The sequence below is a fragment of the Diadema antillarum genome, unplaced genomic scaffold (assembly GCF_040938485.1).
Source record: "Diadema antillarum isolate AM-2024a unplaced genomic scaffold, OU_Dant_1.0 scf00000095, whole genome shotgun sequence".
NCBI lineage: Eukaryota > Metazoa > Echinodermata > Echinoidea > Diadematoida > Diadematidae > Diadema > Diadema antillarum.
The window spans coordinates 753,688-768,528 of record NW_027270984.1 but is presented as its reverse complement, the minus strand read 5'-3'; the positions used below and the strand labels follow the sequence as shown (position 1 = coordinate 768,528).

General features: G+C 39.3%; 1 protein-coding gene across 1 annotated transcript in view; it reads right to left on the bottom strand.

The window, feature by feature from the left end:
* LOC139718531 (voltage-gated delayed rectifier potassium channel KCNH8-like) overlaps positions 1–14,841 on the bottom strand; it is a 194,914-nt gene that overhangs the window by 20,713 nt on the left and 159,360 nt on the right. Inside the window, exons 2-5 of the mRNA XM_071630003.1 lie at positions 11,819–11,945; positions 2,258–2,364; positions 1,658–1,780; positions 333–502 (exon numbers count right to left, since the gene is read on the bottom strand). Of these exons, the coding sequence (XP_071486104.1) occupies positions 333–502; positions 1,658–1,780; positions 2,258–2,364; positions 11,819–11,945 (527 nt within the window). The remainder of the gene's footprint in view (positions 1–332; positions 503–1,657; positions 1,781–2,257; positions 2,365–11,818; positions 11,946–14,841) is intronic.

The window sequence follows — 14,841 nt, the reverse complement described above, 5'->3', positions numbered from 1 at the left end:
ACTAGGTCTACGTGTCGACATTGAGTGACGACAGTTTTCATTATAATAAAGGAATATGTACTTTAAAGAAAATGAAAGTTTGTGGAATTCTCTCGCTGTATTTTCCTTATATCGTTGTACATACGTGGCATCACGAACTGCAGTAGTCATCTTAGCTAGCGATGGAGGCACTGAAACTGTATAAATAGGACCCTATATGACTTTTCAAATGATTGTCCATGTCTATTCAAATTCTGCTGATGTATTCTACTAATATCGCTGCATCAACTCAATTCACATGTTTATTTGAGCTTCCTTGCACTTTAGTGCCAACAGAACTGACAGCAACCTACGCTGTTGATTTTGAGTTTCCTCTTCTTTTTCTTCTCCTGCTCCTTAAGATGACCCGAGAGGTGGTAGAGCACCGCCCGACTTCTCCGTCTGTTGTAGTTGTAGTTCGATGGTAGATCATTGAGGTAGTTATTTTCCGACCCTTCGTCGTCGTCATCGTATGACCCCTCCCCTATAATGGACGTGGTTTAAAAGAGAAGAGAAAAGACACGAAGAGATGTGATAGTTTGCGTATGAGCCCTCCCCTAATGGGCGTGGTTCAACAGAGGTGAGAGAAAAGTCATGAAAAGATGTGACAGCTGGCGTATTCCTTATAGTACCATTATCATAAACATTCAAGGCAATACAGACAAAAACTGCGACTCCGGTGCATTCTTGAGAAAGATAGGCAACACGAGTCGACCACATATTGATGGCATGAATTTCGAGGAAAGGGAGCATAACTTAGCAGAGGGAATGAGTGGATTAAAAGCCGCACCACCATTTCGAAAAAAAAAATATTCGCAACCATTCAAAAAAATATTACACTTTGCTTCTTCTCTGTACTGAGACGGCAAGGCATTCACCAAACAGGGTGGACACATAATGCGATATACGTAGGTATCAAGTAAGTTTCCGCTAAGAAAGTAAACCTCGTGACGACGAATTGGGTGGATGTGTGTCAGAAGATCACAAAGTGTCTCAAAGATTTATTGATGGTATAGAGCTTTGCAGGAAACAAACAAAACACATATGACAATATTGTTCCCCCTCCACCTTCATTCCCCTTTTCAGCACAACAAACAAGACCATCTATCACGATCACCATCATCACCATCCTCATCATCATCACCACTGTGGATAATGTCACTATCGTCACTACCATCCCCATCACCACTACCATCACACATCACAACCATCATCTCCATCATCACTACCACCATCATCACAATCACCATCTCCATCACGACTACCACCATTAACACCATCCCCATTACCACCACCATCATCACCACCACACAACCGTCAACCCTACAGCACCACAACCACCATCTCTATCACGACTACTAAACCATCGCACCGCCCATCATCGCTACCACCGTCATCATCACCACCACCATAAAATTAACCGTCATCACTACCATCACAACCACCATCTCCATGGCGACTACTACCGCCACACCATCCCAATCACCACCCCCATCATCACCATAGTTACAGCCACCACTACCATAGTCACCATCACCAGCATCCCCCATCACCACCACCATCACCACCACCATCACCACCTTCACCGCCACGCCCCTCGCGGCTTTCCCCTTAACCATCATCACTTATACCTTCCTACCATCTTCATCGAGTGAGGCCATCTTTGTCTTTGTAATGTCCTTGTGGGACGCAAGGAAGAGGACCACTTCTCCCTTTTCATTTTTGATCGGCACAATATCCAGAAGGCACCAGAATGGCGTTACTGTTAAGTGGATGAATAGAGGATGAAAATAACAGAGGAATAGTAAGATGGAGATCATCACATCGCGTAGTTGAACATTTAGAAACATGTTAGGCTCTTTACAGAATCTTTCATTTTAGCTCCTCATCTATGCAATGTGTAACGTCTAATCGACCACCGTTATTACTGGACAACGTCATTATAGTGTGCCCTGTAGAAAAAGGCACGTACAAACTGGACCAAAATCCTGAAAGCAATTTAGTAGAATTGAGTAACTATCTTTGCCTTTTGGACAAACGTGAAAATAAAAGGAAATTTTGATTTTGTTCTAGTAGTTTGATTACTTATGGCAACCACTGTATTCTGAAAAGAACTTCAAGAGTATAAAACGTCCGGAGGTGACGATTTTGAAAACCAGCTACTGAGTGACTGCCTAACCTAGGGAGGCGGATTAGAGGCTTAAGTTTTGAATGTGAAAGGGACCGGATGTTCACTCACAGTCTTTTTTCCTGAAGAGGGCTTCTGTCTTGAGTTCCTCTTTGCTCTCCAGCGACGTTTCGATCAGCGTGATCTTTTCTATCGTCGTATCGGGGCCATACAAAAATCTGGAGGGAAATTTAGAAAAAGACAGAAAAGAAAAATCAATAAGACAAAAAAAAAATCATTTTGCAGTTTGTTCACGTTGAATATCAAATAAAAAATAAAGAATTTCAATAAAAAAACAATAAAACAGAGTTTATTTGAAGGAATACACCAAGCCTGTGTCACTCTGTTTTGATGACCTTTATCAAATATCTTTTGCAGACAATTACTTATGTTTGTAATCCTCTCGGCAAGCTGAAGAGTATGATTATATAATGTTGATTACATTTAGAGTCTGTGTCCAGTGTCACTGCTGATGACGAATCTATTGAGCTTATCAAAATTTATTTTACAGATGTAATCAAACACATTTGTCATCATTATCGTTTCAGATATATATATTACTGAATTATATGGAGGGCTTGACCTCAGCGACTGTCTACATTTTGTTGATGTCCACGTCAGGGGAAAAACGTCATAAATCTTCGGAATGGGTCAGCAGTCCACGCTGGATGCGAAGTGGACGCGATTTGAGGCTGCGTCTTGCCCCGTCCTACTCATTCATTTTCATTAACTTAATGCATCCCCAACGAATCCTGTGTAGACAACCCATTACACAGCCAGATTCAAACGCAAACGTGGTCAATGACATTTCCTTATCACGGAAAAAAAATGGAAAGGACAGCAAAAAGGTACCCCGCAGGTAAAAAAAAAAAAAATCCTTCACCTCCCCCGTCCGATTCTTCAGAAATAAATGGATGTTAATTGCTGGGGAAATAAAAAAAAACAACAACTGAACACTACAAATTAAGTCACATTGTGCAGTAGGTATTTAATAGTAGTAGTAGTAGTAGTAGTAGTAGTAGTAGTAGTAGTAGTAGTAGTAGTAGAAGTAGTAGTAGTAGTAGTAGTAGTAGTTGTTGTTGTTGTTGTTGTTGTTGTTGTTTTGTTTGCAGGTTTGAGTACAACTCGTAACGTGCGAAAGCAATTTCTGATTGCAAAATTACCCTATAAACACAGATAAAGAGACACCACCCAGTAATCAAGTTATGAGGAAGAAATCCAGACGCCCTGTACACACATACCACGTGACAAAATACATGTACGTAAACATGCAGACACACTTCTGAATTTAGTTACGGAATTCTACTCATTCGTTTTTGCAAGCATACACAATATATAGTGGTTGTGTATTCCTCGGTCAGTTTATGAATAGATATTCAAAGAGGGTTTCAAGAAGAAATAAAAATTTACTACACATTATTATGTTTCGAGAAATTACACACAAAAGAAAATAAATGTCTGATCGTTTCTCCACTTCTTTATTTGAGTAAACATACACAGTATTAGTGGGTATAATTCTCGACTACCTCTATATGACACAAATTATTATGTTTGTCAAAACAAATCTATCCATTTCAGGTGTAAACAATCTCATTGATTTAAGGATTGTCTCCTATGAACCCCCCCCCCCCCCACACACACACACACAAAACTGATCATGTTCTCTCTATGACATACTTCTTTATGTTCTCTCCATTGTAGTATACTGGATTTCAACGCAATAACGTTTCCAACTCAATAAATACATATGTACGTATGACGTTATTTTTTGTTCCGAGCTACATTTGGTTTGAGGATGTAGCCAGATATGATATGTCTTGTTATGCAGCCAAATGCTGGAAATAGATGATTAAACTTAGCCTTTCTCCCTGGAAGCTTTATTGATAATGGATCAATAAAAAGCTGGGGGGAAAAAAAATCCTGGAACGATAACATTCACCACAGAAAAATCGAAGTTTCATCTTGTGGAGCACTCGTACATTCTTTTCATAGAATTAAGCACAAAGCAACATTGATTTCGCCGAAACTTCAATTTGCCGTGGGCTAGCAATGATTTGGACTCGCATTATTGAAAAAAAAGGCCCGCAAATAGAAGCATGTACCTAAACGTCCAGGCACGTCTTTCTAGAGAGACATATGAATCTATTTCAACGTAGAAGTGCTCTGGGATTTGTAATAAAAACTTGATTGGGACTGACAATCGGAAAACAGGAAATATCGTCCTCTCTCAAACGACAGCCTGTTTGAATGGTTTGGTATTTCATAGGATTTCAAAATATTCTATCTAAAACTGGGATGCTTTGCATAATGCCTGATTCTGTTGACCAAACGGCATGCAGGTACATGTGATTCTTCACTTTGCATACAATTTATGCATGAAATATCACCTGCTCGCCTTCATTTTATATTATCATGGAATGATGTCGTATACTTTAATTGATCACTTACATGTTTCAGTTGTTCGATTCAAACAATATTGTACTTATCTTTTTCAATGATTTACATTCATGCATGAAAGAGAAATGCAGAAATGAAATCAATCAATCAATCAATCACTCAATCACTTACTCACTCACTCAATCAATCAATTAATCACTCAATCATTTAATTGATTAATCAATCAACCAATCAATCAATCAAACACTCACTCACTCACTCACTCACTCACTCAATCAATTAATCACTCAATCATTCATTCACTCAATCAATCAATTGATCAATCAATTAATCACTCACTCACTCACGCAATCAATCAATCAACCAATCACCTACTCAATCAATCAATCAATCAATCAATCAATCACGCAATCAATCAATCAATCAATCAATCAATCAATCAATCAATATGTGTTTGTCATTGTACGAGTAAGTACACTGTTTGTGTTTTTTTTTTTTTTTTTTTGGGGGGGGGGGGGTTCCCCTCACATTGGAATTGATGGGGTTTTATTCATACATTTTTCCATCGCATTCCTTTCTTCTTTTCCCCCCTGGTGCAACGCTATCTGCATATGCTCAGAACTCAATTATAGAAAAGAAGCGTTTCATGTACTGATTTAATTTTGAGAACACATTTTTTTTTTTTTTTTTTTTTTTTTTTTAGGGAGGAGTGTCTTTTTTCATAAGTCTCGAATCTAAAGTAGGCATATTATGATCTTGAGGTGTGGTACTGAGAGAATGTCTGATGGTATTAACACGCAGAAGTACAAACTTTAACACGAGATGTTGGAAAAGCAACTTTCCCTGTATACATGTGTGTGTGTCCGCGTTGGCGAATGTATGTGTTTATGAGTCGGCAACATGAAAGTACCTCTTTGTGAAATACTGTGACGGTTGATTGCACTCGCAAAGATGCAAGCAACGGTTCTTTGTCGCTCCTGGTTTTTTGAGCGTGACTGTTAGAACTGAGCTTGTGTGGAAAGCTGGGGCAATGACACGCAAGGTTGCAGGGTTGGCGTATAATATTACATTATTAGATTAATAAATATTCACAGTACACATTGCAGGGGTCACCGCGCCGCCGTATACCCCAGATTAGTGCTGCAGGAAAACAGGAGGGGGGGGGGGGGAAGCGATCATCTGGTGATCTGTTGTCACGTGGTAATATCCGGGGGTTGTGATTGGATGGGGCGCCAGGGGGTAAAAAGAATGGGTAGAGCACAATCCAATTTAGGCTTGAGAGATATACAGAGAGAGAGAGAGAGAGAGAGAGGGGGGGGGGGGACGAAAACATTGAGAGGCATACATTGCGATCACAGCCAGAAGAATTTCAATCCATATACAATTCATAATATACATTTATTCCAGTCCGATCAATCACAAAATACAGAGGCACATTAACATTGAACACGATAGCTATAATAGAGTGATCTGTAAGGAGGGCATGCCCCGAGAAGTTACACAAACAGGTAACTTGTGTTGAGATGCCCTGATATAATTGTGTAAATAAAAATGAATGCAAGAATGACGTATACACACACACACACATACACACACAAAGAGTTGAAAACAACAAGAAGAATAAGAAAATAAGTAAGATAAATGTTCACAGATTTCCCCCAAAATAATGTACATGTTTGTATGTTCATCTCCCCTGGACTTACAATCCTGGCAAATCAAACTTTTTTCCGGCTTTTTTCAAGACAAAATGATATACAAACTACAATTTTGAGACATTCATATTCAAAGCTATGTCCAATCAAGTAGGAAAACTAAATATGAGAACACTGAATAGCCTTGGCTTAAATATACATTTATTTGGATTTTTTTCTATAAAAATGTATGAAAAGAGACCCGTTTTAAACTCTCTTTCTATTGTATATATATATATATATATATATATATATATATATATATATATATAATTATCTCTATGTTTGTGCTTACAGTGGAAGAGCATAATCATTTGTATCATTTGTTCTTTAATACGTATATTGCAATAAATGTATGTGGTAGAAAACATACATTCTAGATATGTTATTCCAAATTGTGTCGGTATTGACAAGACGGAGTCGACTAGTGCTTTGTAATTGGTTACAGTAATTGGTTCTTATGAGCACAATGCCATTTTTCAGATCAAACCAGGCGAATGTCGTAACATTGTGCACAATCGATGGGTATTCCGAAAAAAAAACACAAAATCTGCAGCGACTTGAACAAAGTTAACATCACTCCACGATTGTTTTGTAAATAAACAGGCAGAGAGAAAAAGATGTCTATAGGGGGCCTACTTTATAAAATGTAATACATTGTATACTCAAAATCAGTATACAGTTCATCACGCAAACATATTTGTTACATATACAGAGTCTTTCTACAGATTGATTATCCTGTCTGCTTTCAAATTTCTGGTAAGCATGCGATGAAAATGAAATGCTTGACTTATGCTATTTTGAGACGCGTCAAGTTTGAGCAATCGTGATATGTTTTGACAAAGGAAAATAAGGACTCGGCATTATCGAGCTACGAAGAAGAGGCTTCTGCTAAGCTCACTGGATTTATCGGTCTACTTGTGTGACCTTGGCTTTCAACATTGATCGTGCAAGTTCCCCTGAGAGTTGAGATGTAAGTTTGATCGAGTAGAAAATCAAATATTCCAGATATTACATGACGTGCATTACCGGTTTTGGGCTTGCTTTGACTTTAGCAACAGAGATGAAGAAAAAAACGGATCCGTACGCATTGCCAAGGTTGAAAGGATCTGCGTACAGACGATCAATATTCCGACAAAGGGGCCTCATGTATCGATTCTATCGATCATTTCAAAATCGCTTCTACGTATTCGAATCCTCTCGAAATAGACTTGCATCTTTTTTTTACCTTTGTTCTGGGAACTTCTGGTTATTTTCGATTCACTTTGATTTCAGAAAATTGAACCCAGATTAAATGCAGAAACTGGTTATCAGTTGGACTTACAAACATTTCTTTTTTCGAATTCATATTTTAGTTCTGTAAAAATAATGTATACCCCTCTCTCCAGCAAAATTGTCTTTTTTTATTTTGTATGAGGTAGATTTTAAGCCCTATCTAGGCACATGAAATGAACACAATACTGATTAGCACTGGTAACAGTAGAAAACGCATGTTCAAAAGGCGATAGTAAAAAAGATTAACAAACTGTTATCAAATTACTTAGCGAACTTATAAAATGATTATGATCAGTGCTTCTAGAAAATTCAATGTAGCAGTACCGGAAGGATGAAAGTCTCTTGGAAGTAAAGTGCAGACACTGTATGTATTTTTCATACGTTAAATGTCCTTGGAAGAAACTAAGCTGGTATTCCAGACACAAGTCGTATCACACTCTTTGCTGCTTGCGACATCTAAAGTGACAAGACAATGTCGTGGTAATGACATCACAATTTGCTTCTCCAATGACATGGTAGTGTGAAGGCTATTATTATGCAGTTCGATCATATCCAAAACTAAGCTCCTTTTTTTACGACGGGTTTTAAAGTATAATGGTCATTTGATGGGTGTCTTTTGAATTAAGTTATCATAAATTCAAAATTAGATTCTTTTATACGACAAATCTTAAAGTAAGTCACAACTTCTGAAGGGCGTGTTCAGTTCGTTCTGGGGTTTTTTCCCCTCCATGTTAGTACAACCTGTACCAGTCATCTGGTGTTTCTAGATGCCTCACAAACAAGAACGGGAATGCGATATATATGTTTAACAGATTGGTCCTTCGGAAATGACATCTAAACTATGATGGAACAAAGTAGCTATGACCTTTGCTAACTTGGGCACATCCCATCAGATCCTACGACCAAATAGGAAAACCCCCAAACAAACATTCAAATATCGTCTATTCTCGCCTTAACATCGCATTTTCATGTCTTCTCTAGAGCAAGACGCAGATCTTGGAAAGAAAAAATATGGTCTTCATCGAAATCTATTTTTGTGAAATGCACAGAGAATTCGGACAATTCTTGTGTCGGTGTTAGACCACCTTTAAGGGAAAGGGCACGCATCCCCATCCTAAGACCTTACAGCAGCGCAGTTATCTCTGGCCGTTCCAAGGCAACATTTGCGTCCACGAAATATCGGGGATGACATTCTCCGAGACTGCGACGTCTTGCCCGATCACTGATCAAATTAGGGTCGGTTCTTAACGAGCACAATATGCGAATCCGCGCATTCGCCGCTGCCTCATATGTCAACGGGGTTGTGGGCCGGGAGACTGCCTAAGCGCTTAAATTGGCCATGCTGATAAGACGCCAAATACTTCAAATGAGAGAAATAATAGGCAACTTGGGACTTGGATCAGGCAAATTTCTGTCAGTTAGCGTACTGCACAGAGACAAGAACTCGCTTTCAATGGCTTAATGCTTAAATTGGCCATATTGATAACAGCGGCAAATATTCCTAAGTGAAAGTAGTTTGCTTCTTGTTAGTTCTGATGTGTGTCCTTCAAACTCACTTTATAGAGGTAAATGAATGGATAAAAAAAGAACACAACATGACAAAGCATGCCCTGTATCTATTCCTTGTTTCTATTTTCGACTCTGAACCACTAATATTTTCCAGCGGACCCCTGGTGGCTAGATTTCTCCTCCTCCCCATTCTGCTCACATTTAATCAGTATTGTCACAATCATAGTAATACAGATATACTGTTCTTATCTCTACTGCCTTAGACGTGATCGAAATGGTTCACTGCTTTTTTTTTTAGGGGGGGGGGGTGGGGGGTATTTGTGTGACTTTTGTCATTGTATTTTTCATTCTGTAAAGAGAGAGAGAGGGGTTCAAGTGATTGCTCCAGAAATATGATAGGCTTCTTGGCGTTAAATCGAAAGGAATCAATCTGAACATGAAGTGCAAAATAAAAGCAAAGATTGTCCCATAAATCGCTAAACCCAGAGGCCTCATAGCGCGGAGGGGGGGGGGATGTGAGGAGATAACACACACACTTTTGGCCCTTAAAAAAAACCTGGACCAACCCCCCCCCCCCCCCCCCCAAAAAAAAAAAAAAAAAAAAAAAAAAACACTGCAAAACCCATTTCTCTGAGGTAACTTGCGCCGGGAGATTCTTGCCATCGAAGGGGGGGGGGGGGGGTACCTTTGACTTTCCATTGACCCTTGACACTCCCCCCCCCCCCTCCACACATACACACACATACAAGTACACATACACAGATATTAAGATTAAAAATGTTTCGCCGCCCTCAACCAACGATGTACCGGTTACACTTTTCGTTATACTTATATGGCAGGAGTTAAAAAAACATCCTTTCTTTTTCAGTGAAGAAAGAAATCCTGTTCTAAGTAGCATCTTGTTTTATTGAGACCGCTGTATCTACGTCATCAGATCAAAGAACCCAATACCTAGCGGTTAAATCAAGTCGCTGTGAATACAAACAGTTATAATGCCATAGATCTGTTGTTGTTGTTGTTGTTGTTGTTGTTGTTGTTGTTGTTGTTGTTGTTGTTGTTTTCTTTAAGGAATGCTACTTAATAACTCGAAGCACATAGACAGCAACAGTCTACTTCAAGTCTGGCAGATGTATAAAATGTACAATATTGCTTCATATTTTTGTGTGTGTATGCATTCTCAGATATCGATACGTGTTTTTTTTTGTGTGTGTGTTTTTTCGTAGTCTCAATGTCTACGTTCGGAATTAATACTTTGTAAACATGCGCATCGCAGCCTTTGGCCATACAGGTCACGTATCTAAGATTCTTTTCTCAGAACTCAACTTATTTGCTGTAATATCAGCCATTAATCCATATGGTGCCCCAATGAAACCTTAACACGCCTGCCTTGGGTCACGTGACGTCGAAGTAACCACTGGAATGCTCTTCATCCATTACCATATGAAATTGGCCCCGAATTGCATTAGAGTGGTTTATTGAATTATATTTCGAAATAGTGTTACACACACACACACACACACACACACACACACACACATACACACACACACGAAAATGTACGTTCTATATCGTCATTGCAGTTCCTGGGAGATAGGGCATCGATATCCATACAGGAAAGCAAAGTTTGTTTGTTTGTTTGGTGACATCAAAGAATACAGCTATCGATACCAAAACAAATATACCCAGGCAGAAAAACCATATCCTCGTGTTTTCGCCTAGATTTAGGTGTACGGGTCAAACAAAACGAATCCTCTTGAGGGGGGAAAGAAATCATGCAACAGTTTGGCAGGAAGTTGTTTTCCGTACGGCGATTCTTTTTTGATAATGCATTCACTGTATACTCACTCGGGTTGTTTGGTTGCAAAACTTAAAAGGGAGATTGCCAACAACAACAAAAAAAGTCATGGAGATATGAAATCAGAACGGATATTTCTGATAAGGATATGAAGAAATCGAACAAGAAAGAGAGAGAGAGAGAAATATATCTTATATCTTTGTAAGATTGTGCATGTGCGTGTGTTTGTTATGACATTGTTATAAGTTTGCACTTGTCAAAACAGCCATTTGCTTTTATATTTACAAGTAACAACCCAGTGTGGTGTATGTGTCATCTTGTAATTGTTTTGTGCTGTATAAAGTGTGTTGCCGGGACAAATCTATTCGCGATTGGCCAAATTGAGATCATTGGGGCTAGGTGATTGTTCGATATTCTTGCGTCTAACAAGCAAACAAAAACTACGCATGGTAAATGTGATTTAATCAGTAATTAGAATGCTTAATTCAGTTCAATGAAATCTTGTTGACACCTCGATCCCTTGACCAACCAGGTCCCAAAAATGACATGCCTGTAGTGTGGATACTGTCTATCATATCATTTTAATTTATCTGATATTCATTGTAAGTATGAGTTAGAGTACAGGAAATAAAAGGAAAAACTCTTTAAAATGTTTATTTTCACTGTAGAATTTTCAAAAAGCTCTTGATTACTAGATTCACATTTGATTCTTAAATTGATAACACATATTTGAAGATCTTGTTTCTTTCTATAATCGGCACATTGTTGTACATGTCTTTCAGAATTCATTGGTGTAGATTTAATGAATGTAACTACTTTCATCTCAATTATTCAAATGTGATAATACGCAGTGAAATTCAGAGTTGCCGATTTAATTTAAAGAAGACAAGAGGATAATTTCTGAGGCCAAAAAAGAAGTGATCCCCAGGAACTGTCAGGTCAAAACGAATTTCGATCTTCACTTACTTGCAGGCGCAGCTTTTCTGCATCACCTCTGCCCTGGCGAATCCGGTCAGCTCACAAAACCCGTCCGAACAGTAGACAATCGGGTAGTCCCGATCCACCTGCGCGTTGCCCAGTACAAAGTTGCTGTCTGCACGCGAAAAAAAGAAAGAAGGACAGATAGAAGGAAAGAGAAAGAAAACAAATGTTTCATACATGTCAAATCAGTCCACTGAGAAACATGAAAATAAACTGAATTTCAATCAAGACGATTTTTTTTTCCGAGATAGCCGAAAACATCGGCCAGCATAGGGAACAAACCTGAACGGGAACGGACTCACAGTTATGACAGTGAGAATGCCACTAATGACTTCATTTTACTATCTGCAATGGTGTCATGCGTGCAGCTCAGAATGTCCGCCGATGTTGTGTCATATGGGGCGCCAAGTGTCGCAGGGTTTATTTCGTTACGAAATAGATCATGCGACACTCGGCACCCCATAGTGTCATTCTCCTGGCTTAATGCGTGCAATTTGCTTTTACACCAAACGTTACTACTTTACCAACGAACAAAGACGTACGTATAGGTATAGTTATTATGTAATGATTGTAAGAACATTATGTCTTGGATGACATTCTGTTTCTTTGGATAGAGTAAGAGAGCAAAAATGTGAGACAGTTCGTGCAGAAAAAAAAGAAGGATGCAAGGTGTCACTACTCAAACCTCTTTCCAGAGGCCATTGAAACACCATGTAAACCGACATAGGGATATTCACGTTATGTAATAACAACCCTAAGTGACTTGATTTTCATAGATTTCACTGGAGTGTGACTATCGTCTCATTGCATTTGTCAATGTACATAGATATCTATACAGTAAGTTTATCTGCAAGAATTAAAGAGTATTGATACAGTGACACATTAGGCATTCAGGCGAATCTCACTTCCGCACTCATGTAGCACCACGAAAACAGACCCACGTCACTTTCATTTACGTTCACTGAAATGATAATTGCTTTGAAATATAATATACAGGCCAAGGGCTCTGACATGAGCTCTAGTAGATGCCAAGTTCTCTATCATGCGTGAGTTCCCCATGCTCGTTACTCAATATTTTCACTCATAAATAATGCACATTGGATGCTGAGGCGTCCACACTGCTGAACGTTTCATTGGTAAATCCTCTGGATATTTGAAGCCTCAGTCCGAACTTGAAGCGGTTCTCAAGCAGCCGAATTTCTCTCTCTCCCCCACGAGAGCGAGCAGCCATGCATGGCGACAGGAAATCTTCGGCGGATGTCTCGGCGCGAAAGGGTTAATTCCCGTGCCAGGTTCCCGCGCGCGGGTTTCGGGCAGACGAAAGGTAGGGTTACGCGAAGAGCCCGCGAGGGAGAAAGTGCTCCATTATCGGATGAGTTTGCACGAAGGTCAAGTTTCAGGTGATTACAAAGACCCCATAATGTCCGCATTCATCCCTCTCAGCTCTGCGAAGGCGCTCTTAAATGTAAAGAGAGCTCGTGCTCGCTAAATGTTGCCTTTGTTGAAGAGGAAGAACAGGAAAATGGGACTCGGTGTAATTGAATCACGCGCCCAACGTAGAACAAACAAACCCAAACTACAAGAACAGGACAGAAAAAGTAAGGCATAAAAAGCAAATACTATAGAGGGGGTAAAAGAAATACAGCGTACGTCATGCGATGAAATCATGTATGACGCGAAACTGAATTCAATGTCCCTGAAAGAGATTTAAAAAATATGGCAGTGTAATGAAATGGCAAAGTGCGAGAAGGAGAGAGTTCAAACCTCGGCCCTGTTGATCAGAAAGCGACAACTACATCTTCTTGGCTCTGTATAGCATTTCTTGTAAAGATGATACGAGAGGATCTTAGTGCCGATCAGCTTTGTTTCACGCCATACTGTGTACGGGTCCCATGATAATGTCCACGCCAGATAAAAGTCAGGCAAAATTTCATATCAACGATTATCATATACTTAGCATAATATGACGTCTCCGCTTGCTGCAAACGGAATACTTCGTAACTAAAGAGATTGTATATTTATTAGTACACCATCTCCTTGGGAATAACATTGAGCAAGGCGAACAGCGTTTTTCACAAACGAAGCTCTCACACACAGTGTACAGACACACACCTGCTCATCACAGAACCATCGCATTTTCGCGTGCGTTTCGTGTCCGGTCTCTAGTTCAGCCACATAATATAGTGTACCATCTCAACACGGTTTTTGTCTTGTAGTTGTTCAGACGTGACATGACTCGAAATTGAGCAGAGATGGACAAACGATAAAGGAAATGTTAAAATTCGGCTCTGATCGTATCAAAACATCCGGTTATTCGTGAGGGTATCTTAAGCCCCATCAAATGGCCGCCAGTGCAGTTTCTCAGACTTTATGAGCAACTTATTGAATGGCGGCAAAATCTTCGTGCAGCGTTAGCGTTTCCTTCGTATGTGCATTAGGGTAAACTTCTTGGTTATAAGTTCATATCTTCACGTAGCTTTCGTGTGAGGTTCGGTTTCCATCGTGTGATCTTCTGTAGGCATCTTACGTGCTTCGGCTATTGATTTGCTTTTATCCAAGTTCCGGTTCAACTTTGCACGATATTGAAAAAAAAATATTCGTATTACCATCTTGTGTCAATTTCCGGACAGTGTGACGCCACATTAAATAGCAAACACACACAAACATAAACTCATGAAAATAACAAATTGATCATACGTATTCTTTATCCTGCAAACAGATGGAAATTGTTTATTCTTTTGACTTTTGACAACGCTTCTTTAGGTATGTTAGTTTCTTTCCTATTATTGCATATGACAGTATTGTAATATTGTCAGATTGAATGGGATTAATAAAAATGAATCCAAACGAGAGTGACCTCACTTGCTTCGACAGAAAACGGTCATCAGGTAATTGCTTTGAAATTTCACTTCCTTGTAAGTTGAGGGCAAAATCAAATTCATCCCAGTCGAATAAAATTAACAAGACATAATCTTGTGTTTACACACAGTTCGCGGCGTACACTCAAC